The sequence below is a fragment of the Peromyscus eremicus genome, chromosome 19, assembly GCF_949786415.1.
Source record: "Peromyscus eremicus chromosome 19, PerEre_H2_v1, whole genome shotgun sequence".
Taxonomy (NCBI): Eukaryota; Metazoa; Chordata; class Mammalia; order Rodentia; family Cricetidae; genus Peromyscus; species Peromyscus eremicus.
The window spans coordinates 69,796,539-69,823,905 of NC_081435.1; the positions used below are offsets into that span (position 1 = coordinate 69,796,539).

Here is a 27,367-nt window from a genome sequence, read left to right on the forward strand (position 1 = left end):
CTAACTATTGGCTGTTCAGCTTTTTATTAGACCAATCAGGTGCCTTAGGCAGGCAAAGCAACACAGCTTCACATAGTTAAACAAACGCAGCATAAACAAATGTAACACATCTTTGCCCAGTTAAAGTAATATTCTACAACACCTGTCTACACAAGCGTTGTATCCCCACAAACAATGCAGGCAACATCTCACAAGTCCTTTTCACAGGGTCTAACAGGATCAGCCATGCCTGCCATAGGGAAGGAAGCCTAATGTCCCTGGGAATCAACAGAAGCTTTGGAGTGTAGTGGGTAGCCATTCCAGCTTTGATCTGGAAGTTCCAACCCCCATTGAGACTTCGGCAACTGTCACGCCTACAAGGCAGGGCCAAGGGAGGCACCTGGGGACCCGAGATCTGAATGGGCGAGTGCTCTCTCGGTTCCGAGACCCTGAAAGGTGCAGGTGGACCAAGCAGAGCTCCAGAGAACACTGCTGGACTGTGATACACCTTCCCCAGACCCCGCGACCTACCTATCCCTTAATTTGTAAGTTACGCCATTAAATAAATCTCCTTTTAACTACGTGGAGTGGCCTTAATAATTTCACCAATATTGGAGGGCATGAGACTGTTGTCCCCACTGTGGCTAGGCAGCTCCCAGATTCACTGACACCTCAGGGCAGGGACTCCGGGACACATCTGTCTTCTGGCTGCTGACATTGAGTTCTGATGTCTGGAATGGGACTCAAAGTTCCAACATTCTCTGTGAGCACTGGACATCCCTGTCCTGGGTGGCCCTCTTGCTTCAAATAGGCTTAAAGTCACTTCATCTTCGGTTGGACCAGGACCTTTCCCTGCTTTTCTATCCTTAACTCCAAATCCCAGGACCTACATCCTCACCACCCACCTGCACCCCCATGTGCGCCATAAGCTCTTAGGTAAGGACCAGTTAGGTGTCTCTAGACTGCTGTGAAAATATTTGTTTTAGCAAGACTGGCATTTGGACATAGTCACTAAATCCTCCACCTTCCAGGAGGATGTGAAACTCCCTAGGAGCCAGCTCTGAGACTTCCTCTTCTCTGTTCTTGGCATGCATGGTGTGTGTCCCTAGGTTATCTGATTGATTCCCTAGCAGGGTTTATCTCACAAAGAACCAGAGACTTACTCAGTGTGGTCCCCATCCACTGCTTCCTCCCACATACTCAGAGCCAGGCTGATGGAGTCAAAAGATTCATGTGACAGCAGGAACCCGTGTTCAAGTAAGCCCAGCGGGTTCCTGAGTGGCAGAAAGGGGAAGTTTCCTTGCTGGACTCACTAGGGCGTCCTGGGTCCTCCAGCCAGCACCTGTGGTCTCAGCCCCAGGTTCAGGCCTAGAACACAGACATCCACTTCAGGTCCGGCTGAGCTCCTCATCCGGGACAGGTGCATGAAGGTAACTCGTGGTGCAGGGCGGGCGATGCCGTCTAGACCTCTCTTGAGAGCTCCCGCTCTGCAAAGCTCAGAGATGGCAGGCGGTGCGGAGTGTAGGGCGGTGACGAGCAAAGCCCCGCCCTGCCGCTCCGAGGACTGCCCTGCCCCTGGGTCCCCGCGTGTCCCCCGCCCTCTCAGTGGCGCGCGTTTACCTGCTGGCAGGCAGAGGGAGGCGGGGCTGGAGCGGGGTGCGCGCCCGTCCCCGGAGCAGCCGCTGTCAGTCACCGCCGCTGCGCGCCAGCGAGGACGAGCCTCCGGCCCAGGCGGCCCGAGTCTCGCGACCCCGAAACGCAGTACCCGCGGCCCAGCGACCCGGAGCCCAGCGTCGGGTCCCTCCTGTCGGGCTCCCCGGTGCCCCTTGACCTCCGAGCCGCAGCCAGCACCGGTAAGTGATCGTGATCAGGGACGCGCGGGGCGGCCCTGGAGCCTTTGTCTCGGCGCCCCTAAGAGCGGGAGACCCCAGCACCGAGCCTGACTCCCAGAAAGGCGAAAGAGAGGGTGCTCTCGGTGCCAGCAGCAGAACTTTGGTCCCTCTCCCAGGCCAGGAGCTCCTGGGTCACACCTGACCAGCGGAGCAGGTGGCCCCGCAGGTGGCAACTAGGCGACCTCTCCGACCGATACCACGTCGCCAGCCCCGATCTTCCTTGGGAAGTGGTGGACGCGGGTGTAGACTCAGGTCCACAGCGGTGGGGATTGGAAGCCCGAGGGATATCCCAGACTGGTCACCAGCCAGGCCTCGGGACCCCGGGGTCGCTGAAACTCGAGCGGCCTAGAAATGGTGGGGGGAGGAGTTTAGGGGTGGGAGGTGACCTCGGTCTAGAGAGACCGCCTTCAGCGTGAGGAGAGGGGTTCTGATGGGCTCCGAGCGCACCAGGGGTCCATCGAAGCCCGCAGTGCCTGCTAACCGCACACCTGCTGCCCCTCGTGCGGTCCCTGCCCTGCCCTTCCCCACAAGGAGCAGCAGTTTCTCTTTGAGCAGAGGGCGGCGACAGGCACTTGACCAGGCTTCCGCCTTCTCGGGGCCTGTCTCAGGCTCCTAGGCTCTTTGGGCGCTGCACGCAGACCCTCACCCACCCTGCCCACGTGCAGCCACCTGCTGGCGCTGGCGCTGTGTCCAGCCTGGCCAGGTCTTCCCGCGGTAACTTGGTCCTGCTGAAGCGCCAGGTCCCGGTACCCCTCCCCCCCCCCCCGCCCCGGGGTGGGGGTTAATCCTCGTGCTCTGCTTTAGTGTGTTGTACACTCTGGTTTTTAGGGGATGTGCGTACCCTGCTTGGGATTTTGGAGTGCTACTCTAGTCCCCTGATTTGGAAGGTGGAGCGAGGCTTGGACAAGCATTTGTGCTTCTGACTCCTCGCCCGCCGCTTGCCAGCAGGACAGCTAGCTGCTGATCCCTACCGCACACAAGTGGATCTGTGAGTTGAGGAAAGCCTTGGTGCTGGAGCTGAGAACCTGTAGGGATGGGAGACAGATGTCAGGCAGGCATCGCTTCTGCCTGCGCTAGACACGGGACACGCAACTGGAACGACTTTTTCAGAGGAAGGAAATCTTAGGGAGGTCTCATTTAAGACCCGTGGCTTTGGAGGGTCGGTCCATAGACAAGCTCAAAGGACCACCCACTCACTCACTACCCATGGCTCTCCCAAATAGAGCTTACCCTGCAGGCACCTACCGCTGGGGTAGGGGTGGGCACCTGTTTTAGAGGATGGGAAGAGGGGATTCCAGGCCAGAGTGACCGATAACCAGAGACCTGTAGTATGTGCTCAGCCAATGGCGCAGGTGAACAACAGCCCGGCTTGTGTAGACACCCTTAGATTCTCAGTGGAATAAACAGAAACTTGAGAGAGAAAATACGGTTTAAAATAATCATGAGTGTGAGGTGCAACTCCTAAGGATTTAATTGTTCTGAAATGCCTACTTTTATCAACTTGAGATAAAAAAAAAAAAAAGTGTGTTCAAATCCACTTTTAATGCCTGTCTAGATATGGAGTGTTGGTTCTTGGTTGGAAATGGTGTGTGGGATTAAAAAAAAGATGTGTGAACACGGAAAAAGAACACAGCCCCATCTTTCCAGGATGTTCCAATTTAGCCTGGATTTTGGAGTGCCAAAGCTTATTTTGTTTGCCAACTCTTGGTTTCCTCTTCGGGTCTGTTACGTTTTTTAATGTTTAGATTTTATTTATTTATTTATGTGTCTATGTGGGTGAGCATGTGCGGCAGGCAGTCAGGGGTCGGCTCTTGCCTTCCCCCATGTGGGTTCCAGGGATCAAACTCAGGTCATCAGCCCTGGTGACAAGCGCTTTTCCCCACTGAGTCATCTCACCAGCCCCTCTCCAATTCCTTCCAGTGTCAGCAGCTGCCCATGCCTTTCCTGTAGCAGGTGGGTTGGCTGAGCACTCACCAAACACAGGCTCCCCACTGAAAACTGTTAATGACTGCATTTAAGTCTTGACTGCCCTGGGAGAGCTTCATTCTCCATCATCACCCTATTAGTTGCCTCTCAGGGCACATTCTTCTTAACTGTCCACCACGAGGGGCTGGGGAATGGCTCCGTGGTTCAAGACGCTCTACTGTCCTTGTAGAGGGCCCTAGCTCAGTTCCCAGCTCCCACATCAATTGGCTCACAACTGCTTGTAACTCCAACTCCTGGGAATCCAACACTATCTTCTGAACTCTGAGGACACCAGCACTTACAACATGCACATACCCCCCACCCAGATAAACATATGACCAAAAATAAAATGTTAAGTTCCTCACTAGTGAGTGACCATGTCCATGAAAACATCCGTTTTCCACCCCCCAGGTAACCTGACCATAGAGACACCCATCTTAGCTGATATCCCTTCCTTAGCTTCCTTCGCTGTTGATGAAGAAGAAAAGAGAGTGCCCCTGTGACCCAGCATCACATTAAAAGCCACCACTCTGCAGAGAGAGGCTCTTACCAGTCCCCCAGAGCACACTAAAGGAGTCTGGGAGGTCCTATGCTGCAAGGAAGAGGCAACACATCAGCAGCCCTGTGCCTCCCGAGCAGAAATGAAGAACTGCTAGAACATTCTCCCAGGAAGGCCTTAACTCTTTGTTGAAATCTGTGGTAGGCAGACTTTAGTCAGAAAAACCAAGTTAGCCATCTGACTTGATCTGTTTGGAGGCAGCAGCTCCAACAGAGGTGGGAGCCTGACCCACTTACAACAGGCTGGCAAGGAGGTAGCTAGACTCTCAGAGGCATCCTGGGCTGCTGAGCACAGGGCTTTCTTCTCTGACCCCTTATGCTGGCTCCTGAGAACAAGTTGCATATCCTGAAGCCACCAAGAGTCTCCCACTCAGGGGGTGTAAAGATGTAGTGCTGTGATTCTGAAAGTTCTTGTGTTCTGGGCTTTGTAAGCAATACTGAGAAGCTCTAGGGACAGGAAGAGAGAGAGGGGGTGGGGGAGTGGATGGCTGGGATGTAGCTCAGTTGGATGAGCACTTGCTTAACATATACAAGGCCCTGGGTTCAATCTCCAGCATCACATGAAATCTGGCATCTGGTACATGCCTTTCACCCCTACCCTCACCCCAATTTGGGAGATGAAAGCAGGAAGGTCAAAACTTCAAGGTCAGCCTTCGCCACATAGAGAGTTTCAGGCCAGCTGAACAACATGAGACATGAAACCCTGTCTAAAAAAAAAAAAGGATGTGGGAAGAATGGCGTCAGCTCGGCGTCTGGGACATGTGGAGTTCAATGTGCGACTGAACCTGAACACTGTCTAGGAGATGAACCCCAAACGGGCTTGTAAGATATTAAAAGAATTTTAACCCACAGCTGATCAGTGAAAAAAGAACTAAAGCGGTGATAAGATACTGTTTGACATTCCTTCTGCTAGCAAGAATTCTCAAATCCTGACTGTGCCAAGGATGAAGGAAGAGGGGGAGAAAGGAGAACTCCATTAGCAAGAAACAAAGATTTTACCTGAAGGACATTCATAATAGATCCCTAACCCTATCCCCAAACCCAACCTTAACCCCCAACACCAGCCCTAACCCCTACCCGAACGTTCAGGGGAACCTCTGGGATGATGCCTCTGACCAGGGATGTTCACTGAAACAATCTGCTAAAATTTTCTGTTTGGAGATAAGTTTCTGTTTGGGGATTATTGCAACTATAAAATATCATGTAGAGAATTGGGGCTGGAATATGTAGGTGTGATTCCAGCACTTAGGAGATGGTGAGTGTGTGGCCAACCTGGGCTACATATACAGTAAGACTCTGTCAGGAAAAGGGGAAGGAGAAGAGAGGAAGGGAGGGAGGGAGGGAGGGGGTGAGAGAAGGAGGGAGGGGGAAGAGTAAAGAAAGGAAGGAAGAAGAGAAGAAGAAAAATAGTAGCACAGAGCTCACTCACACATGCGCCCTTCACCTAGTCCCCCACAAACATCTTCCAAACTACAGCACAGCACTGTAACCCGGAACCGAACTGTGATACCATCCATTAACCTTGCTCAGATTGCATACTTGACCAGTTTCCATGCCAACATCCCTATGCCTGTCTCTGTGCATTTAGCTGTGTCCTTAAGTTTATGTCTGTGTGGGTCTCTGGGAGTGTAATGCCTATGTCTGTGTCTGTGTGTCTGTGTGCTTTGTGTCTGTCTGTCTAGCTCTCTATGATGTCACCATGTAGAATCACCTGACTGCTAACACGATCAAGGATGAGCCTTATTGCCATGCCTCATGCTACTCTTCACAGCTGTAGCCAACTTCCCCCATTCCCCTCCCTGGGTGCAGGCCACCAGCATTCTGGTCCTTGGTCTCTCGGTTGCTGTCGTCTCTGTACAAATGCATCAGATGTGGCACCTCCCATGCACAGCCTTTTCCCCCAGTTCTGCCATCACACAAGTGGCTGAGTGCACACACCATGGTGTATTCTGTGGTGCTGCTGTGGCCTTGCCTCTCCCAGCCTCCTCGAAAGAGCGCTTGGGCCCTTTCAGGATGGAGTTATTACACAAAGCTGCCAGGAACATCCACCGTCACTTGTGTGAACATGGTTTTCATATCTCCAGGACAAACACCCAAGAGTGCAGCTGCTGCTCATGCTGAGCACCTGTTTAATTTTATAAGGAATTGGCATCTCATTCCGAGGGTGCTGTGACACTCCACATTCCACCCAGCACTGCCTGAGAGACCCAGATGGCACACACTTTCAGGACTGTCATTGGTTTGGGTTTTGGTTTACTGCTCTGACATATGCATGGGGATAGTTCACGGTGGTTTTGATGGTGTAAAAGATTGAGTATACACATTTGCCACCCACAAGTCCTCCCCAGCCAAAAGGTTACTTGTTTCTTTCAGTTTTGAACTGGGTCAGTTGTTTTTATTAACATTTACTTTTTCCCGTTCTTCTGCTCTCTGGACCTACATCTTTTGGCTCCTTCCTGACAGTTTAGCCCATGTTTTCATCTTCTCGTGGTATCGTTCAGATAAAAAGCTGGTTTTAATTATTATTTTGGTGCATTTCAGGGTGTTCATTTTCCCTCTAAAGGATCGTGGGTTTGGGTATTTTGCTTACTTGTTTGTTTGGTTGTTTGGTTGGGTTTTGGTTTTTGGTTTTGTTTTTTGGTTTTGGTGTAGAGTCTTAAGAATTCTTCATCTAGCAGGGCATGGTATTGTATGCCTTTAATCCCAGCACTTGGGATTCAGAAGCAAGCGGATCAAGGTCAACCTGGTCTACAAAGTGAATTCCAGGCCAGTCAGAGCTACATAGTGGACCCTGTCTCCAAAAAACAAACAAAGGACAAAAGAAAAAGAAAAACTGAGAATTCTTCCCCTAGTCTAAAATTCTGAAGATTCCTTCTGCTGTTTTGTTTTTCTTTTTGGTTTCGTTGACCAGTTTTAGTTTTTCATTTCACACTTCAGCCTGTGACCCATTTTTAGTAACTTTTATATAAAGTACAAAGTTTAGACTGAGGCTTTTTGTTATAGTACTTTTTGGGTTTGATGAAAGCCTATTGGGAATGTAGTTCATTAAATTGCTTTTGCCGCTGTCAAAAAATCATTTCCACGTGTCTTTTGAGGGTTTACTCTGGACTCTCTCTGCTCTGTCCCACAGAGCAGTGTGGCTGTGGCTCCGTCAGTGTCTCGATATGTGAGTTTGAGTCTGGCAGAGACAGTTCTTTCAGGTCCTCCTCCCTGTCTCTGTCTCCTCCTTCTATTCCTCCTCTTTCTCTTTCTCTTCTTGCTCCATCACCTCCTTTTCCTCCCTTTTCTCCTTCTTTATAAAAACATGTTGATGGAGAGAGGGCTGAGACACTGGCCCACGTGATACCTCTGATCTCCGTGGGCAACACACACACACACACACACACACACACACACACACACACACACACACAGTGCACATAAAGACATGCAGGAAAAGCACTCATACATACAAAATAAAGTGAGTACTAAAAAAGTAATCTCATGCTGGATATTTCAGATTCTCAGGTTCTCCAAATAAATTTTAGAATGACTTCTCCACACACACAGAGCCCCACTCAGGAGACAGAGACAGATGGATCTCTCTGAGTTATAGGCCAGCCTCTTCTACATAATCAAGTCCTAGGCTAGTCTAGCCAAGGCTACACCATGAAATTTTGTCTCAAAAAAAAAAAAAAAAAAGAAAGGAAAAAAAGGCAAACAAACACCAGGAGAATTTTTGTGTTGTTTATTTCTCTTGTCTTATTGCTTTGACTAGACCCTTTAGTGCTCTGTTGAATAAGATTTGCAGAAACTTGCTTTAATCCTGACCTGAGAATGGAGCATTCTGTTTCCTTCGATTTATCATTTGTATAAACAGTAAAGTGTCTGCCCCTCAGCTATGCACATCCTCCTGGCCTAAGTCGGGTGGGGTTTCTCGATGCTCTCAATCACACTGCATAGCAGCCCCTCAAGTGCGTAGCCCACCTTTGGAAGTGCCAAGTGATAGTCATCCTCTCAAAACTGGGAGGGATGAAGCCTGCAAATAGCTTGGATCATGTAGCCCACTTTCAGGTTGATCTTCAGTATTGACAGAGAGAACAGGAGAGATTCCCATGGGATTTGTCTTCCACCTGTGCTCTGAACTGGAAACCTGAAGTTCAAGAAGTCAACACACACACACACACACACACACACACACACACACACACACACACTCACAAGGCCTGGGTCAGCTTACCTTCCTATCAGGGGTGCTATTGTCTTTCTCAACTCCAGGAAAGGCCTTGCTCTGGTCATCCAGCCCTGTCGTCTCAAGAGGAAGGGATCAACCTGCTGGCTTGTGTTTCTGTCCTTGGATTGTCTGTAACCATCTGCAACCTTTCACTGAAAATTCTTATTGAATGCATCATCCTCAGCCTTGTCCCTGGCACACCCTTGCACAGTCCTGGAGACTGAGCCAGGAATGCAGCCTCTGGACTTCAGGTCTAACTAAAAGAAGGAAATGCAGTGATGACCCACACATCTAGCTCTACTCAACTCATCTGAATGCATTTGCAAATACACACAGACACATGTGTCATTGTCATCAAGACACCCTGTGCATATTCCTATCAAGCTGAGTCTTTGTAGAAAGAACTCAAGGAGTTGTTGACAAAGTTTTATGTTAACAATGTATTTGCATTTTAGCCATTTATTTCTAATTCTCCATACTTAGTCATATTTCCTTTCTACCCATGTGCTGCTGTAACTCATGGAGCATCGTCACATCCTTTGATTCTACATACGCCTGAGACCTAAGTAAACTTGCTAGCTAGAAACTATAGAGCTGTGCTGTGGGTTTCTCCCGTACAGCAAGGACCCAGTTCCTTTATGGAAATTCAGCTAGCTTCTCGGCATGAGATACCTGGCTGTGTCTCCGGCTGCATCAAGAGAAAGTAGATGGAGTCTTCAAGTGACTATGATTTTCTTAGGGATTTTAAAAGCACATAAGTAAGTTTCCTAAGGCAAAGTGTTTGCTAAGTGCCCTGCAATATGTTCAGTCAGAGTTTCTGAAGCAGAGGGACTGTGCATGGCAGAAGAGACTCCTGCCTGGCTGCTCAGGTGCCTGGAAACCTGTGGTGGTCCTAAGCCACAGGCCCAGCTCTTAGCAAACATTCACTGATGATAGACTGTAGGCGTCTTCTGCTCCACTCCATTTGCTCTCCAGTTCTGTGAACCTCTGCTCTCCCAGCAGCTCTCACGTTCTCCCAGAGTCTCTGTGTGGACACCCTCACAACTCCCGCGGGGACTCCTGGTTCATCCCTAGCCCAGATGTGGTGGCATCCTTTCCCTGTTTCTAGGCAGCACTAAAATGGTGGTTCTCAATGGTGGGAATGCAGCTCATTTGGGACAGTGCTCACCTTACACACACGAGGTTCTCTCCCCCGTGACCACATATACTGTACAGTGCCGCAGGTCTGTATCCCAGCACTAGGCAGAAGGAGGCAGGAGAATCACAAGTTCCAGGTCATATTCTGCTATATGGCAACTTCAAGGCCCGCCTGGGATACGTGAGACACTGTCCCCCAAAAGGAAGCGGGAACTGTGGCTGTCTACCACATACACACCTGTTTGTTATAAAGGATACAAGCACTCCATTCCGTGCTTCCATTCTGGGGTAGTCAATATGTTTATTCACTGTAACACCGACCACAACAGTGTCCTGGTGTCTGCTCCATAAGCAAGTGGGCTTTGCTACAGCCGATCTCATCCCACAGTGGATGGCCAGCCAAAGCCGTCACTGTGCAGAAACCAGGCATCTAAACCTGCTCTCTGCCTCTAGAACCAGATGAAGGTTAGGGAATGGCTTGTTCTGTTTAAAGTGTTGTCTTAAAAGACCAGTCAAATTAAATCAATCATTAACAAAGCCAGTAGCGTAGGGAAACAAACAAAAATGATTTTCACATATTTTAGAAGCTAGACGTCCTTTCTGTTGTTGTTGTTGTCTTGGGGTTTTTGTGGTGGTGGTGGTGGTGGTGGTGGTGGTGGTGGTGGTGGTGGTGGTGGTGGTGATGATGATGATGTGTGTGTGTGTGTGTGTGTGTGTGTATACGTGTGTACGTGTGTATGAGTGAGATTGGCTCTCATGTAGCCCAGGCTGGCCTCAAACCCATTACAGAGGCGAGGATGATCTTGACCTCCTGATTCTCCTGCCTCCAACTTTCAAATGCTGGTGTTACAGGCTTGTGTTACCACTAGGCTTCTCTTTTGTGCACATTTGCATTTCTGTGTGTGTGTACATGTGCACGTGTGTGGTGGGTGGGGACAGCACAGTGTGCAGGAGGTGTGCATGGGTGTGGGAGAGGAAAGAGGGGGTGTGCATGCATGCGTTTGTGGGGGGTGAGTGGGGGTGCATGTTTTCGGGGGCAGGCAACACGTGTTGGCTATTTTCATTTCAGTTCCTTCAGATGTCTGGTGACGTAATAGCCTTGGAGTATCCTGGAGTGTGGTGTGAACACTAACCGAAGTTGTTGTAGTAGAAATAGCAAGAATACACACCATATTCAGAAACAGGCCGCACCATATGTCACTGTACTGTATTGTCATGTTTGATAAGGGGAAATGATGGTTCTTAATCACATTATTGTCTTCATGTGTCCAGACTTATCACTGCAGAGAGAAAGATTTAAAGCAGACGCTGAAAGCCAGCCCTGTTGACTTCCAACTGCTTGTTGGGAGTCATTATAGAAGGGGAGGTAGAAGACAGGGATGCAGAGATCAGTGTAAGGCCTGATAGCAAGTAATTGGATTAGGTGGATAGACAGATGATAGGTAGATACAGACAGACGACAGATGATAGATACATAGATGGAGAGAAGGATGGATAGTTATAGAAAGAGTCATAGGAAGGTAGGTAAAAAGAAAAGAAGGAAGAGGAAAACAAAGATAGAATAGATTGATGACAGGAGATGGATAAGAGACAGATAGATACATACATACACACACATATACATACATACACAGCAGAACAGAGAGATTGATAGGTAGGTAGAAATAGATGATTGATAGATAGGTAACATAAAGAGAAAATGATAGATAGATACATACATACATATATACATAACATACATACATATGTACATACATACACTGTGTACCTCACTGAGCCCCAGTCTCCAGGACTTCATTGAATGGTCCTCCCCACACAGGTAGAGTTTGCAAGATGTAACCTGCATTCCACATTCAGAGGTTTATATCTGACCTCTTTCCATTGAACTAACTTAGTACTGGGTGTCTATATGTGGGGAGAAGCCCTGAAGCATGGAGATCTGCCCTCCGAGCCCTGGCGTCTGCCCAACTTCTCTGGGGAGTTTCTTCCCAGGCACTGCCTCTAAAGTCATCTGGACACTGCTAATGCAAGGCATTAGGTGATTATCCCATTTCCTAACACCGAGCTCCTTTACTCACGTGGGGTTACCTCCAAACCCACCCAGTGAAAACTGAAAATCCCTCAAGCTGTAGCTCACACAGTATACCCAGGCCTCCAGGACAGCGGGATTCTATTATATGTAATTTTACTATGTTAAAGTTAAAACCTTCCTTTTTGATTAGACAGAAAAGAAGAAATGCTGTGGGATAATACTCTTGTAAATTGATTTAATAAAACACTGATTGGCCAGTAGCCAGGCAGAAAGTATAGGTGGGGCAAGCAACTAGGAGAATTCTGGGAAGACGAAGGGCAGAGTCAGGAGACGCCAACAAGCAGCCCAAGGAGCAACATGTAAGGGGATGCAGGTAAAGCCACAGAACATGTGGTGATACATAGATTAATAGTCATGGGCTAATTTAAGATATAAAGCTAGCTAGCAAAAGCCTGAGCCATGGCCATGCAGTTATAATTAATATAAGCCTCTGTGTGTTTACTTGGGGGACGCGAGTGGGAGAGATTTGTCCCGACTGCTGGTAGGCCAGGACACGGGAAATCTTCCAACTACAACTTACTCTATGATAAGGTGGCAGATAGCTTGTAGAACTTACTGAGGGTGAAAAACAGACCAACTGTGCAGGTGTGAGTTCCCACCATCCTATACACAGACTGCACACTGAATCATCGGGACGGATGGCTGCCTGTACGAGGCAGATCCAGAGACTCAGAATATGAAGGCGGACAGAGAATGGATGGAAAATGAGCCGTAGACCAGCAGAGTCAGTAGGCTTCAGGGAAGAAATAAAAACAAGACCCCCTGAGGTCCCTGCACCTTGCCCCACATCACAGCCTGCCCCCTTAGGAAAGTGGTCACGTGTCTTCCTGCTGTCACTGGTCACGGCTGCTCCAGATGCTCTGTGGACTGACCCAGTTTTGTATGCTTCTGCTTTAGCAAAGCCTGGCTGAAGTCTCAGGGGAGTGTGCTCCCTACACCAGGAAGGAAAAAGTAATTCATTCATGGATGGTCCTTCCCCCAGGGCTGTGAGTGAATTAACATACGTTGACTGAGACGCTAGGATCGTGACTTTGCAGAGTGCAGGCATTTTAAATCACAAGTGATCCTTTTCAGAAGGCATGGTCACATCTATGGAGACGGGGATCTCCATGCAACCCTGCATGTAGGGGTCTAAGCCTAATCCCGACAGTGGCCAGCAGTTAGCACATCTGAGGTGCCAGCCTCCTGCTCCTCCCCACCTCCTCTTCCTCCACCTCACTGGGTTCTGGCATTTAAGGTGGTCAGCCCAATGTGAGGGAAGGCAAGTTTGTCTGTCTTGAAGACACCTGGAACACATCTCCTTTGTACTGGCACCTCTGCAACAAGTCTTGTTTCCTGAGGGAGCTCCCCTAGGAACAGGGTGTGCGCTGAGGTGCACCTGCTTCAACAGAGGTCCCTGCCACGGATGGGTCTCCAGCCCTCAGCTCCTGCTCTCCCTGCTGTGTGAGGTTGCATGGATCACAGCTGCCCCTGTCCTTATAAACCACTTGCCCCTGGTTGTCACAGTACCCAGGCCTGGTCCTCACAGTACCCAGACCCTGGTCCTCACAGTACCAAACCCCTGATCCTCACAGTACCCAGACCCTGGTCCTCACAGTACCCAGACCCTGGTCCTCACAGTACCAAGACCCTGATCCTCACAGTACCAAGACCCTGATCCTCACAGTACCCAGATCCTGGTCCTCACAGTACCCAGACCCTGGTCCTCACAGTACCAAGACCCTGGTCCTCACAGTACCAAGACCCTGATCCTCACAGTACCCAGATCCTGGTCCTCACAGTACCAAGACCCTGATCCTCACAGTACCAAGACCCTGATCCTCACAGTACCCAGATCCTGGTCCTCACAGTACCCAGATCCTGGTCCTCACAGTACCCAGACCTGGTCCTCACAGTACCAAGACCCTGGTCCTCACAGTACCCAGACCTGGTCCTCACAGTACCCAGACCCTGGTCCTCACAGTACCCAGATCCTGGTCCTCACAGTACCCAGACCCTGGTCCTCACAGTACCCAGACCTGGTCCTCACAGTACCAAACCCCTGGTCCTCACAGTACCCAGACCTGGTCCTCACAGTACCCAGACCCTGGTCCTCACAGTACCCAGACCTGGTCCTCACAGAACCAAACCCCTGGTCCTCACAGTACCTAGACTCTGGTCTTCACACCCAACTCCTCTTACCTACACATTGTTTAGACCTAACATCACAACCAAAGGAATAGCCTAAGACCCACAAAACATGTAGACACTACCCCCACCCCCCCACCCCCCCACCCCACTCTGTGTGTGTGTGTGTTTGCGTGTGCATGTGCATGTTCCTGGTCTGGGGTAAGAGAAAATGGCTTTAGAGCTCCATTTCCCCGTCTTTTCATTCCCTGGACTGAGCACCTACTATGTGCTATCACTGCCCTCCGTGAAAAAAACTAGGACCCACCTTGTCATCCTCCCAATGAAGTGAGGAGCATATAAAGGCCCTGGGTGTTGTCACAGAGTGGCACCCAGGATCTGGCTGAGAGACATTTGAGTGTTTGCAGGGACCTGTGGTGGCAGAACCGGGCCTGGAGCACTCACTGGGAGCACTCACTGGGTCTCTCAGAAGACTCAAGGTTGAGTGGAGTGAGCACAGAGCTGCTTCCTCTGTTCCCGGGTCTCCTCTGCTCTCCATTCTGAGATAGCCATTGCTCAGGGCAACCTGATAAGGTGGCAGGCCATCCTCGTAGTGACAGGGGCAAGCAAGCACATGTTGTTTCTCTCTCTCTTCTAGTGCCCTGTATCATGCTTACATGAGTGTATGTGTGAGTGTGTGAGTGAGTGTGTGTGAGTGTGTATATGTGCATGTGTATATGTGTGTGAGTGTGTATATGTGTGTGAGTGTGTGTACTGAGTGTGTGTATATGTGTGTGAGTGTGTATATGTGTGTGAGAGTGTGTATATGTGTGTGAGTGTGTATGTGTGTGTGAGTGTGTATGTGTGTGAGTGTGTATATTGAATGTGTGTATGTGAGTGTGTGTGTGTGTGTGTGTGTGTGTGTGTGTGTGTGTGTATGTCGGAACTCCCCTCACCTCTCGACTTCCACTGCTGTCTCTATCACCGATCACTTGGTGGACACTGTGACACTGAATGTTGTTGTCTCTCACCTTGCACTTGGCCTCCAGCCTCGTGAATTCAGTGTTAGCAGCTGACTCCATGCAGACGGCTTTGCTGACACCTCCTCAGGAAACACTGTGTTTCTAAAGATACCCCTGTCCCTGAGCATTCTCAACAAGTTCACACCTCTCCCTACAGAAATCAGAGCACTGTGTAGGCACTTCCTAGCTGAGCCTCCCAAACCCAGTCCCCATGTTCTGGGAAGAAAATTGGACCACACTCAGAGAGACCAGGTGCCTACCAGGGACGAGGACATGTAGAACAGGCCTTTATTTCTAGACCATTTCCTCCTGCTCCATCACATACCCCTTTAAGTGGATTCTGTTGTCTTTAGAACACACACACACACACACACACACACACACACACACACACCTCTCACTTGGAGTCTACAACTGGGATCAAAGAGCGTCTGTAGATTTATAAAATTTGGAGAAACACATGATTGCCGTTTAGGAAAGGCACAGGACTGATAGTTCACCCCGCCACAATGCTTGCATCTCTCAGACCACTTCTGTTGCCATGAAAAGCATTTCTTTATTATCCTGATTCCATTAGAGCAGCAAGATCATAAAACTTCAGTCTTCCGGTATCCTGTCCAGCGTTCCAAAATATCTTCACTTTCTTAGGCCCAAAGACATTGTTTAAACCTCACGTGGCACACAGAAAACACTCAAGAAGCTCAGATTCATGGCACCAGGCACACACACGGTACACAAACATACACGTAAGCAAACACTCATATGCATAAAATCAATTTTTAAAAAATAAAATGTCTCCCTCTCTGTTGACATCTTGTGGTGAATTTTCATGTGAAGAGAAGCATGTTACAGAGTTGGGGTGAAATGCAGGAGAAGCAGCCCCTCAGTTTGTCAGAGCATCTTTCCTCTGTCCGTCCAAGACTCCAGCCCAGCCAGACCCCTTTCTTTGTAACACCAAGTCATCTGGTCAGTCTGTGAACATGAACAACAACTCCAAAGGCAGCACGCTGCACAGGAGTCAGGAGAGGGGACCCAACTCAACACTTCTGCCCAGCTCTGCCTGCGACTGATAGGTGGACATCTGCCACTCAGTGTCTCTAAACATCACACGTTTCCATGCCAAAAAGTAGGTTGCATAAGAAAGTGCCTTTCTGGGAGTTCAGCCAGCCTAGCGCATGGTAAGTGAGGCCAAGGTGAGGTCCACCCAGAGTTCTCTGCTTCCTATCTTACTGTCCCTTCCTTTCCTTTCAATGCCTCTGTCACTTGCTGCATTCTTTGTCTATGTATGTATGCATGCATGCATACGTGTCTGTGTGTGTACGTGTGCAGAGGCCAGAGCCCATCATTGAGTGCCTTCCCCAATCTCTGTCCGCCTCATGCTTGGAGACCGAGTCCCTCAGGGAGCATGAAGCTCACTGACTCAGCTGAACCGGTGAACACTCTCTTCTTCGCCTTCCCAGCACTGGGATTATAGGTCTGCGGCATCACACCCAGCTTTCTTAGTGGGTTCTGGGGCTCCAAACTCAGCCCCTCATGCTTGCCATGCAGTCAGCCCTTCACCCCCTGAGCTGCCCCGCCCCCCAGCCCACTCACAGCATTCTTTATCATCCCATCATGTCTTAGGAGGACGAGTTCACAAGTAAGTTGCCTGCCTTTGTGACTCTTAGGAGACAGGCTAAGCCATTTCTTCTCCAAGGTCACAGTGGGGTTGGCTGGTTTCTTGTTGCATTCTTTTCCCTGATTATGATCTGACAGGCTCTGGAAACTTCCAGAGAGTTCTGGAGGGAAGTCACTCAGTAAAACGCCACATGTACTTGTAAAGATGTGGCACCCATTAGGAGATGGGCTCCAGGCCAGGTCTCCCATGAGACTCTGGTGACGTCACGGTGCGACATTCCTTCCTCTGATTAAAATCGGGAGATTGAGATCAACAACTCCGGGATGCAGTTGTCTTGTTTCAGAAAAGGCAAGTTTGTGTTCATCGTGACTCGGATTACAGCTCCCCTGAGGTCACCTGCAAACTGTGACCAGTGTGTGGGCCAGCATATGACTCCCTCCATAAAGCATGCGAGCGCCTTGGTGCTGATGTTGAGGAGGCTAGGCTAGAGGAGGGCTGAGACCACAGACAAACACAGTTCTATTGGTTGTCACTGGTTCACCATGCCCAGGGTGTGTGTGGCTTATGTAATTGCCGTGCTGTGCCTCAGTCACGCTGGACGTGTGCCCGTGGTCATAGCAATGGTGTGACTACCCACCATTTGGGGAGAGAGGTGCCTGAAGATAAAGTTGTGGCTGACATGGAGGGGAGAGCTCAAGCCGGCGTCCTGTGTCCCTGTACCTGCAAACATTACCAGCCCTCCAGGGCACCACCAGGAAGTGGAGTGTGCCATCTAGGCCTCTACAGATAAGAAGAAACAAGCGCCAAGTCCCCAGAGCAAGTCAGGGAAGGTGGGACCAGAGGGTGCTGTCCTGGCATGTCTGCTCCTAGAGCCTCGGGTGCTTCCTCTCCAGTCCCTTCCCAACCCGGGTGGGGCAGCTGTGCGGCACATGCCTGGGATGCAAAGCATACCTGTGAACCAGCCTCACGGAAGCTGGCAGGGAAGGACAGCTCTTCCTCATGACCAGTTCAGAGAGACATGACTTCAGAACCACCAGAGAGGCCAAAGAGGAAGGGAGCAAACTTCGGATACCCGAGTGAGTCGCCCTTCCAAGTTCAGATAAGCAGGCCCCCAGGGGCGTGCTGTCCCGGCTTGTCTGGTCTTACAGACCTAGCAGCTTCCTGGTGGCCCTGTTATTTTCTCCTGGAGAGCTCCATATGTTCCCATAAAAGCTGCCAAAGCTGAGCATCCTTTCTAATCGCAGACTGTGAATAGATAAGTACAGAAATCTCAAGCTGGAGTCTGTGGAGGTGGCTCAGGAAGTGAAGTGTTTGCCATACAATCCTGAAGACCTGAATTCCATCTCCAGAACTCACGGCATGATGGTGTGCACGTGTAATCCCAGCACTGAGGAGGTGGAGACAGGCACATCCCTCGGGCTCACTGAAGAGTCAGACTAGCCTAATCAGTGGGCCCCAGGTCCCAGTGAGAGAACCAGTCTCCATAAACAAGGCAGATAGTGCCTGCAGAATGATGTCTGAAGTCGACCTCTGACCTACACACACAGATGCATGAACATGCACAAACACTTGCACATTTACATGAATAGCCCTCGAGCTGACACAGCCTGAGCAGGAGGGATCTGCTGTATGGAGGATATTCTGAGAGCAAGCCAGCAGCCTCAGGACCAGAAGCCTGCTGCTTCACTCTGGTGACGGCTCACCAGAGTCAGCTGATACTCTGAAGTGGTAAACTCAAGGAATGAAATAAAATCCTATTCCCAAGAGCTTCCGCTTTTCTACAGTTCTGGAACCTCCCTCTAAAGTGAATTTTGATGATGTTCAGACAGTGTTCTGTGCTGTCGATATATTTAAACCTAACAAATCTCAAAGACAGGCTAGCAATGAGCAGATGGAGGCGTCGAGACCCTGACACTCCAAAGCAGAAGTCCCTGGGTCTGGAATGTGGAAGAGAGGCCATCGCTGAGACAACTCTCAGGTGGGAGGGGGTTGGCCAAGGATGGGAGGGAGCCACATAGGAAGCACCTTGGCTCCATGTGTGTGCAGAGAGCAAGAGAGAGAGAGAGTGAAAGAGAGAGAGAAGGGGAGAGAGAGAGAGAGAGAGAGAGAGAGAGAGAGAGAGAGAGAGAGAGAGAGAGAGAGAGAGAGAGAAAGAATGTACAGAATGGTAGGAGAAAGCTAAAACCAGCCAAAGAAGCAAGGATGGGACCTGGCCTGTCTGCTGCTACCTGGTGGAAGCAGTATCCAGTCCGAAGAGCCAGAGCCAGGGTTGGTAAAGAGGAAGAGGCAGGGAGAGAAGAGCAACTCTTCCCAACCTCCTCTCTCTAGGGAGCCTAAATAAAGGGAAGTGCTGGGACAGAACACAGAGCCACTTAGCCCTTAATTGGTGCAGGTTTCTGACCTTCACATAGCCTGAGGTGCAGTGTGTGTGTGTGTGTGTGTGTGTGTTTGTGTGTGTGTGTGTATGTGTGTGTGTGTGAGTGTATGTACAGGACCGGATGGGGGAGACAGCCAACTGTTGCTCCCCTGGTTAAAGTAGGTTTACCTTTTGAAGTTCCCCCTCCTGCAACTGTGAATTAGCCAATCTTTTGGTTGTGTGTGTGTGTGTGTGTGTGTGTGTGTGTGTGTGTGTGTATCTATATGTGTCTATGTATGTATCAGTATAGTATATGTGTGACTATATGTCTGTATGTGTGAGTCTGTATGTGTATATATGAGTGTATATCTGTGTGTACACGTATGTATGAATGTATGTCTATGTATATGTGTGTCTGTGAATGTGTCCCGTGTTTGTGTATATCTTTGTGTGCACGCATGCATACAGTGGTGTTTAGCTGTCATTTTGGTGATGCTGTTAGCTCTTTACTATGTTCTAAGCACAGGGTGTTACAAGAATGTTGATGGTAGAGCAATGATTTCATAAGTGCCAATAAAGAAAGTGGAGAAGAGGAAAGGGATGAGACACAGAGAAAGAAAGAGACAAAGACAGAGCGGGACAGACTCAGAGAGGACACAGACACCAAGGAACAAGCCCAGCCACTCAGCATTTGTTCCCTTTGAGACCTTTTATTGTATGTGTGTCCCCTGCTCTGTTAGGTTTCCTCCCTGTTTTTCTTTAAAACAGGGCCACTTGCACCCTCCATGTGTGGCTATCTGTGTCCACATTCTGGGCGGGGCTTACTTTATCTGCAGGAGGACAGGCATGCCAAGAGAGGTATCAGCTGAGAAGCTGCCCCCATTAGTCCAGGCACAAGGTCGGTCTATGGTTCTGGGGGTTCTGCGGAGGAGATAGGAGTCTCCAGAGCATGGACCTGCTTAGCCTGATCACACAGGGGAGGGAGACTTGTGGCTGCAGACTCTGGGAGGAAACTTCTTGTTCTGCATCCAGCCTTCCTGCAAAGGGACATGATGCTGGCCTTCCAAAATGTTCCCTCTCCCCATTTATATTTCCTTTAGTCAGATCTTCCTATTTCTGGGACATTGGTCTCTCTTTCCAACTAAACTCTACCCAGGATTTCCTCCAGAGAAGCCTTCTGACCCATGCAGTCTACCGTAGCCTTTATTTAATGGAATTCTTCTAGATTGGGTATCAGTCACCTCCGAAATACCACAGTATCACAGGAGCGTGCCACAGTTCCACTATCGGCACTGGGCACTTTTAATGCAGAGGATCCACACATTAGTCCTCTCATCAAGCATGGATTCCTTCCGTGCCCAGCAGAACAGTCTCTAGGAACATGTGGTCCAGGGATACAAAGCAGAGCTCCTGGGCAGTACAGATACCTTCATCTACAAAGCGCCAGTGACTAGTGATAATGTGCACACACTGTTGAAAACAAAGCTTCAAGGACTTGAAAGGAGAGAAGGAACTTGAAAAGGCAGGGAAAGGAACCCCTGTGGAGAGACTTTAAGCTTTTGCTAATGTTGACTCAGTTTCTCAGTCACAGTTAAGGAAATGTGAGAGGGTTTTAATAAAATCCATCTCAATTAGCAAGCTTTGTGAGGGAGCATCCTGTGCATGTTATAGTCTGTAGACACAGAAGTTTTGCTTATTTGGTGACTAGCTGAAACACAGAACAGGACTTGGTAAAAAGCAGAAAGTCCCTTGCCTGGACATGGCCACATGCAACTGCAAGGGAAATGGTCTCCACTTGGGCTGCTCTGTTGGCAGATAACCACAGGTTCTTTGTCTCAAATAGCAAGAAAAGGGTAGGGGCTGGGAGAAGGTCTCTTCCATGCATGCATACCAAGAGATGATAGGTATTTATTTTTTGTTTATTTATCGTGTGTATATGTATGTGTTATGTGTGCATGCATGTGCACACTGGAGAATCAGAGAGCAGCTATGAGGAACTGGTTTTCTTCTTCCACAACGTGGATCCCAGGGATGGAATTCAGATCCCCCAGCTTGGTGGCCAGTGCCTTTTACCCACTGAGCTATCCGGATGGCCCCAGGTTCTGTTCTTTAAAAACATCCACAAAAGCAGCTAGCTTCCTGGGAAAACCTAAGAGTGCATCACAGATGGGGAAACTCCTTTCTGTGGAGACAGACTGAAAGTATTTTAGGCCAGAGGTCTCCCTTGCAACTTCTCAGCTGGGCCACAGCAGTGAGAAAGTGTGGAAGGCAAGCCAAGCGAAGACTTGAGCCTGGAAGATTTAGACATTTCAGATGCATGAGTCATGATTGGTTGACCCTTTATCTACAGGGATTATCTACAGGAAGAAAGACAGGATTCTTCGGGAATTTAGCTTAAGTGAAATGAAATGATGTGATGAATGAGGCCCGCTCAAACTCAGACTGGCCTCCACCTTCAGTGAGACACCCTTCCAACTCTGCCATCAGCAGTGATATGCGAAACTCTCAAAAGGCGCTTCAAGTGTGGAGCCTGACTAGAAAGCTGTCCGCACACTTGCTCTCCTGAGTGTGACTTCCTCAGCCCTGGGAACAGAGCTGGCAGGGCTAGTGCTGCAAGATTTCCCAATTTCAAAGGTTTACAGAAATATGAAGGATAAAGCATATCGTGGCAAAAATAATCCCAATAGCACCATGGAAACACCTATTTTTGGACTGCTTTCTTGAACATGGACTCAGAAAGAAAGAAGAAAAACATGTTGTGCAATCAACAGCATGTCATTTTTAAAAAGAGGTTAAAAAGACTTGAAATCTGTGAAATAATACAGCTGTTTGTGTCCAGCAACGCACAGGACACCTATCCCCTGCAGCATGTACAAGTGTGCTCTACAGAATCTTAACCAGCCCTGACATGCAGTGGACACTGTACCGTACACACGATGAGCTCCTGGCCATTGTGTATTTGATATCTGGACAGCAACAATGTCCACTCCTTACATTGGAGGAAAGACAAGATAGTGTGGATGGCCAGTCTGCTGACCACCTGTCTAGAACTGATCCCAATGAGGTCGTCTCTTATAACAAGTCTGTGTCAGTGAGGTTATCATAGAGTTCCCTCCGCCAGTATGCCTGTGTTAGTCCCACGGGTGTGAGGAGAAAAACCACTGACCCAAATTGTGACCAAATTAATTAAAGCAAGCAATTAATTAAAGCAAGCCTTTTTATTCATGTACACAGGCTGCCCCCCATGTGAAGGAGGGGTTCAAGGGATCAGCATTGGACATGGGTTAGATAAGGGTTTTTATAGCTCAGAGATAGGAGGCTTCCAAATAAGGAATTTGGCAGGTCGATGGACGGGGTTACAGAAGCTGAATATAAGCATAACACATTGATCATTACGAACACCTGAAACAAAGACGCGCTTGCAAGGTGGTCATAGCAAGGTGGTTATAATAAGGAGGTCATAGCAAGATAGTCATAGCAAGGTAATCATAGCAAGGTGGTCATAGCAAGGTGGTCATAATGATCTTTTGAAACAAAGTCACTGTTCCCATTTCCTGGAATCAGCAGTACAGAACCGTTTGTAGTTAAGGTTACAGGTGGGGCACAGCCCAATCCTTGAGAAACAGATTTAATCATAAACAGGAATGAACCTAGTTTGTCTCTACTATAAGGTAGGTTTCAAACTCCAAATGGAGGCAGGCTGGTTGATCAGTTGCGCTCAGAGTTATCTCAGAAACAGCCTTACTCACATCTAATACCCAAAGGTCCCTTGGAAGTTAGGCAGTTGGTCTTCCCATCTTTCTTTCCTCTCCTCCCCATCCACAGCACTCAGTGGGCCTCCCCCATTTCCTTTGCTGTGGCAGTGGGGTTTGCCTCTCGCCTGATGGCATTGTGTAATGTCAGGGCTTCTCAGTGAAGCAGCATTTCTGCCCTTTGCCCTTCCTCTGGCCATGGCAGTTTGCATGGAGGAGGCACTCAGCAATATGCCAGAAGTAAAAAGGAGATAGGGGCCCCTCAGCGAGTCACCATTCTACCCAGGAGGCTAGGCCTGAGCACCGGGGACAGACAGGAACAATCTCCCCCTCATACATTCTTACCCTAACTCTAGCCTAATCGTCCCTACAGCTCCCAGGTTTTCCAGGGCAGGACGGGAGCTTGGATCACTTCAACTACATAGGAAACTGAGGCTCCAAAGAGTGGAGCCTCACCCAAGGACACCCACCTGAAGGCTCAGTCAAGACAGGATCTCACTTGTCTTGTTTGTCCTTCAGAAAGTCCGAGCCCCTTGCAAAATACAGGTGAAAAAATACTGAGGAGCCAGGTGAATGAGTCATTAACGCCTCCTGTGGACTGGCCAGTGACTCCCCTCCTGCTTGCTCCTCCTGGGTAAGTTCAGATATGTAGCTGTTTGGGGAACACATAATTAGAAAGAGAAACCACGGTTGAGACTGGGCTGTCTCCTACCACACAGGGGTAACTGATGTCCCCAAGGCTTTGTTTCAGCCTCCCCTTGGCACAGGAGACAATCTTAGTGTAAGCACTATCCAAGATGGCCCCAAGTCCTGAGGCTGCAAAGCTGACCTGTGTAGAAGAACGTCACAGTCTCCATGGCCTCTGGATGTCCCCTCCATCGCCGTCCTCTACTGTATGGAGAATGTCCTTAGCTATCCGAGGGCAGCCTGAGCATCCATCAGGCTTCCAGCAGTCTATGCTTCCACCATTTTTTCTCCGGCTCCAACAGTTACATTCACTGCAAAACTGAACCTAACCTAAGGCTGACTGCAAACGTGGTCGGCTCTTCCCAACAGCACTGTGGCGGCAGCTGTTGGTTCAAGTTCCCAGTCATGAGGAGCGCACACTGCAGCCTTTAATAACTAAGCAGGGCCTAAAGGCAGTCATGGGATTTAACAAGGCCGTCTGTCATCTAGGACCAGAAAACAAAGGACCTACAGGCTTCATATTACCACACTCTAAGTGAGGACACAACCCTGGAGGCCCAGCCGCAGGAGGCCATCAGACACCTGTGGTCTTTATGTCACACTTTATGTCACTTACCTTTCTTCTACCATTTCATATGTTACCCATGGAAGGCTAGTCTAAGTTAACCAGATTTGTTACTGCTGTTGTTATTGTTTTAAAGACAGGCTCTTACAATGTAACCCTGGCTATCCTGGAACTTACCGTATAGCCTAGGCTGGCCTCAGGCTCTTAGGTCTTCCTCAGTCTCCCAAGTACGCCACCACTCCTAGCAACAACTAAGTTTATTTAAAAGCCTGTTTTGTGATTTTGGTATATCGGTGGTGTTTCTGTCTGGCAGCCTTGGGATCTGGAAATACTGGTCCCATCATCATCCCGGGCATCAGGTGGAATCTCACTAAGATGGAGTGTTGGTTTGGTGGGACAACAGCTGAGCTTGAAGGGCCTGTGCCAAAGCAGTTCTCCTTGCTCCAGAATATGTAGGTGGCCACACAGTTCCAGTTTGGGACAAATCTCAGAGGCTTGCTTTTGGAAAAAGGAAGCGTCACAGTTAGGTTTAGCCGACCCCAGTGGTGGGGGTGATGGAGTGAGAAAATGGGGAGAGCTGGTAGACAGAGACCAGGTGAGGAAGTTCCCAGGATGGTTTAAGATGAGGCCGGCTGGATGGTCACATGGGTTAGGCAGACAGTCACGTAAGCTTCTCTGTGCCGGGTCTGGGCAGAGCAGAGCTTGGCAGTGCTAGGGAAGGATGCCGTTTCGCTCTGAATAGACCCATCCTAGTTCCTAAGTAGGAAAGTAGATCCAGACATGGCTGTGGCACTGTTATTCTATTTATTATATGTTTTGGCGTTACTTTTTTTTTAATTGCTCGGAATTAGAGGTCAAAGTTCAGAATGACAACATGTATTCCTAGACTTAAGGTCGACAGTGGACAAATAGCATGCATGCTTAGGTCAGACCCCAGGAAATGGAAGATTCGTTCTTTCCTATTCTTCCTCTTTATCCATTTCAAGTGCCCCCAACCCTCAGACCTCCATTTCCCACTGAGAGGACTGCTTCAGATAGTTTTTCCAGTTTAAATCAAGCGTATTGATAGACTAGACTTGAATGCTGAAATTACCTGCCAGGGCAGCCTTGCATTTTAAAGACCACACACACACCAAATACAGAAGTCACCTGATTCTTCCGAGTTGCTAATCATGGCCATGTCTTCCATTTCACCAGCACAGTGGTCACCTCCACTCAAGTGGCCTCAAGTGAACCCTCTAAAAGCCCGCTTAGAGCCATCTGGAGCTGCTAACTTCCATGGACGCCCGTGGTTTTCAACCTTCCTAATGCTGCAACCCTTTAATACAGTTCCTTGTGTTGTGGTGACCCCCAACCATAAAATTATTTTGTTGCTACTTCATACCTGCAATTTTGCTACTGTTACGAATCGTAGTGTAAATGTCTGATATGCATGATATCTGATATGTGACCCCTCCCAAGGGTCATGACCCACAGATTGAGAACCACTGATCTGCACTCTTTCCTGCCCCATAGCAGAAAGCAGGAGTGGCTTCTCTTTTACACCTGGCTGTTCCCACCACACCTGTGGGGCCGGTGCCCAGAGGTGATTGCTGCCCTGGAGACATAATAGTAGCGTGAGTTCTTGGTGCTGTGTTTAGTTGTACAGTTGAGCAATGCTTTATTCCATAAATTAGAGTGTACGTTCCAAGGGACCCACAGAGATCGGTAATACAGGTGAGGAGCAGAGACAGAACAGCCATGTTTTAGTTACAGTCCCCTGAAACCCAGTCAGGGAGCCAGACAATCTACACCAGGTTGCTTGTGTTTTTACAAGGATTAAAGTACTGGGGAGTGCCTGACTGCTTAACCAAGTGAAAGCTGCTGAGCTTGGGAACCTGCCCTGTTATCTCTCCCTCCGCGAAGGTCAGACACTGAACTCCAGCCCAGTGACTCCGTCTCAGCATTAATCCGGGCTGTGGGACGCTGAGGAGATACCTGTCCCCAGTCTGTGATGACATCAGTGTCAGCTTTTCTCTTTTCCGGCTTCCTTTCTTCTTCCTCTCCTCTTCCCCTTCCTCTCCCTTTCCTCTTCATTCCTTTGTTGTTGTTGTTTGTTTTTTGGGGTTCTTGATTTTCTTTTTTTGTTTTTGTACAATTGCGAAAGGGGTTCATATGACCCATATGATTATCCAGCTAGTGCAAACCCAGCCTGGCTTTGAAATAGCTATATAGACGAGGCTGGCCTGGAACTGCTGATGGTCTGCCTCCACATCCCAAGTGCTGAGATTACGTCTGTGGGCTACCACTCACGGTTTAGTCTTCTTTAGTTACTGAAGCACTCCAGGTGTGGGGGAGATGGGAAGTCGGGTGCGGGGCACCTCACTCCCGTGAAAAGAGTTTTAAAGAGCAAAGTGTGCCGTGCCCTCCGGCTGTGCTGTGTAATGTCTCATTCCAGCTTTGAAAGTCAGCGTCACTTTGAGCCTTTCGTCACCTTGCCTGGGTTTGAGGGGAGCGGGCACTTGAGCACTCATATCTTTAAATGACCCTTAATGGATTTCCTGGAAGAATCGGGTCACAGATTGGACACGTGGCACTCTGCTTAGGGATTACCCATGGCTGGAAGTTGTTTTGTTGGGAATGGGTCTGACCAAACTCTTCAGCTCTGTGCATCCTTTGGAAAAGAAGTATATGTTTGCTGCGTTAGAAAGGTTAGAAAATGACAATGAGGAGGACGTGCTTGTCTTCATCCAACTTTATCTTTCCTCCAAATTCTGCACATTCTTTGGATACTTACAAGAAATAGCCTCGCTCTGGCCCCGCCATCCACGATCATCCCGGCTCTCCAGGAGGAAGCATTTCCATTTCCATTTGAAAAATTATGCAGAGAGTTTTCTGACATCTCAGCTCATCTCCCCAACCCGTCCATCTACCTCCCCATCCCCATCCCTGCTCCCATTCCACTCAAATATGAGTTGGAGCTCTGGGTATGTGCATTTGTGTTTGAATGCTCAGCAGGGTTTCTTGAGTGGGCAGACATCATAACAGATGATCTCATACTCAAATGTTGGTCACTGGGCAGAACTGGACCATTGGTGTCGTTTTGTTTTCTAGATCTTTCCATGAGATCCCAAGAACAGCGTTTGTTGACAACTCTGGTGTGTTTCTTGAATTCTGAGTGACTGCTGTGGATCGTGGGATTTTTCTCTGGTCAAATAACAATATGAAAAATCCAGAAGTGTTAACTTCCCAGCTGACACCTGCTCTTTTCTTCTAGTTCTTGGGGATACCACTGAGTCACTATGGGAAACCATTCTGGAAAGCGAGAGCTAACTGCAGAAAAAGCCAGTAAGGTAAGACTCGGCTGAGGCCGACCCTCCTGTCCTGTCTGGCTTTAGTCCAGCCAAAGATAAAGTGGGTTTTCACAAGAACAGTTCCTGAATGGC

The 27,367-nt window shown here is 49.0% G+C and overlaps 1 protein-coding gene across 2 annotated transcripts in view; it reads left to right on the forward strand.

Annotated features, from left to right (window-relative positions):
* Positions 1–1,735: 1,735 nt before the first annotated feature.
* Positions 1,736–27,367, forward strand: part of Mbp (myelin basic protein) — a 112,474-nt gene continuing 86,842 nt past the window's right edge. For both annotated transcript variants that reach the window (XM_059246773.1, XM_059246772.1), the window contains exons 1-2: positions 1,736–1,832; positions 27,199–27,274. In XM_059246773.1, coding sequence (XP_059102756.1) covers positions 27,224–27,274 — 51 coding nt within the window. In that variant the 5' untranslated portion in view covers positions 1,736–1,832; positions 27,199–27,223. The remainder of the gene's footprint in view (positions 1,833–27,198; positions 27,275–27,367) is intronic.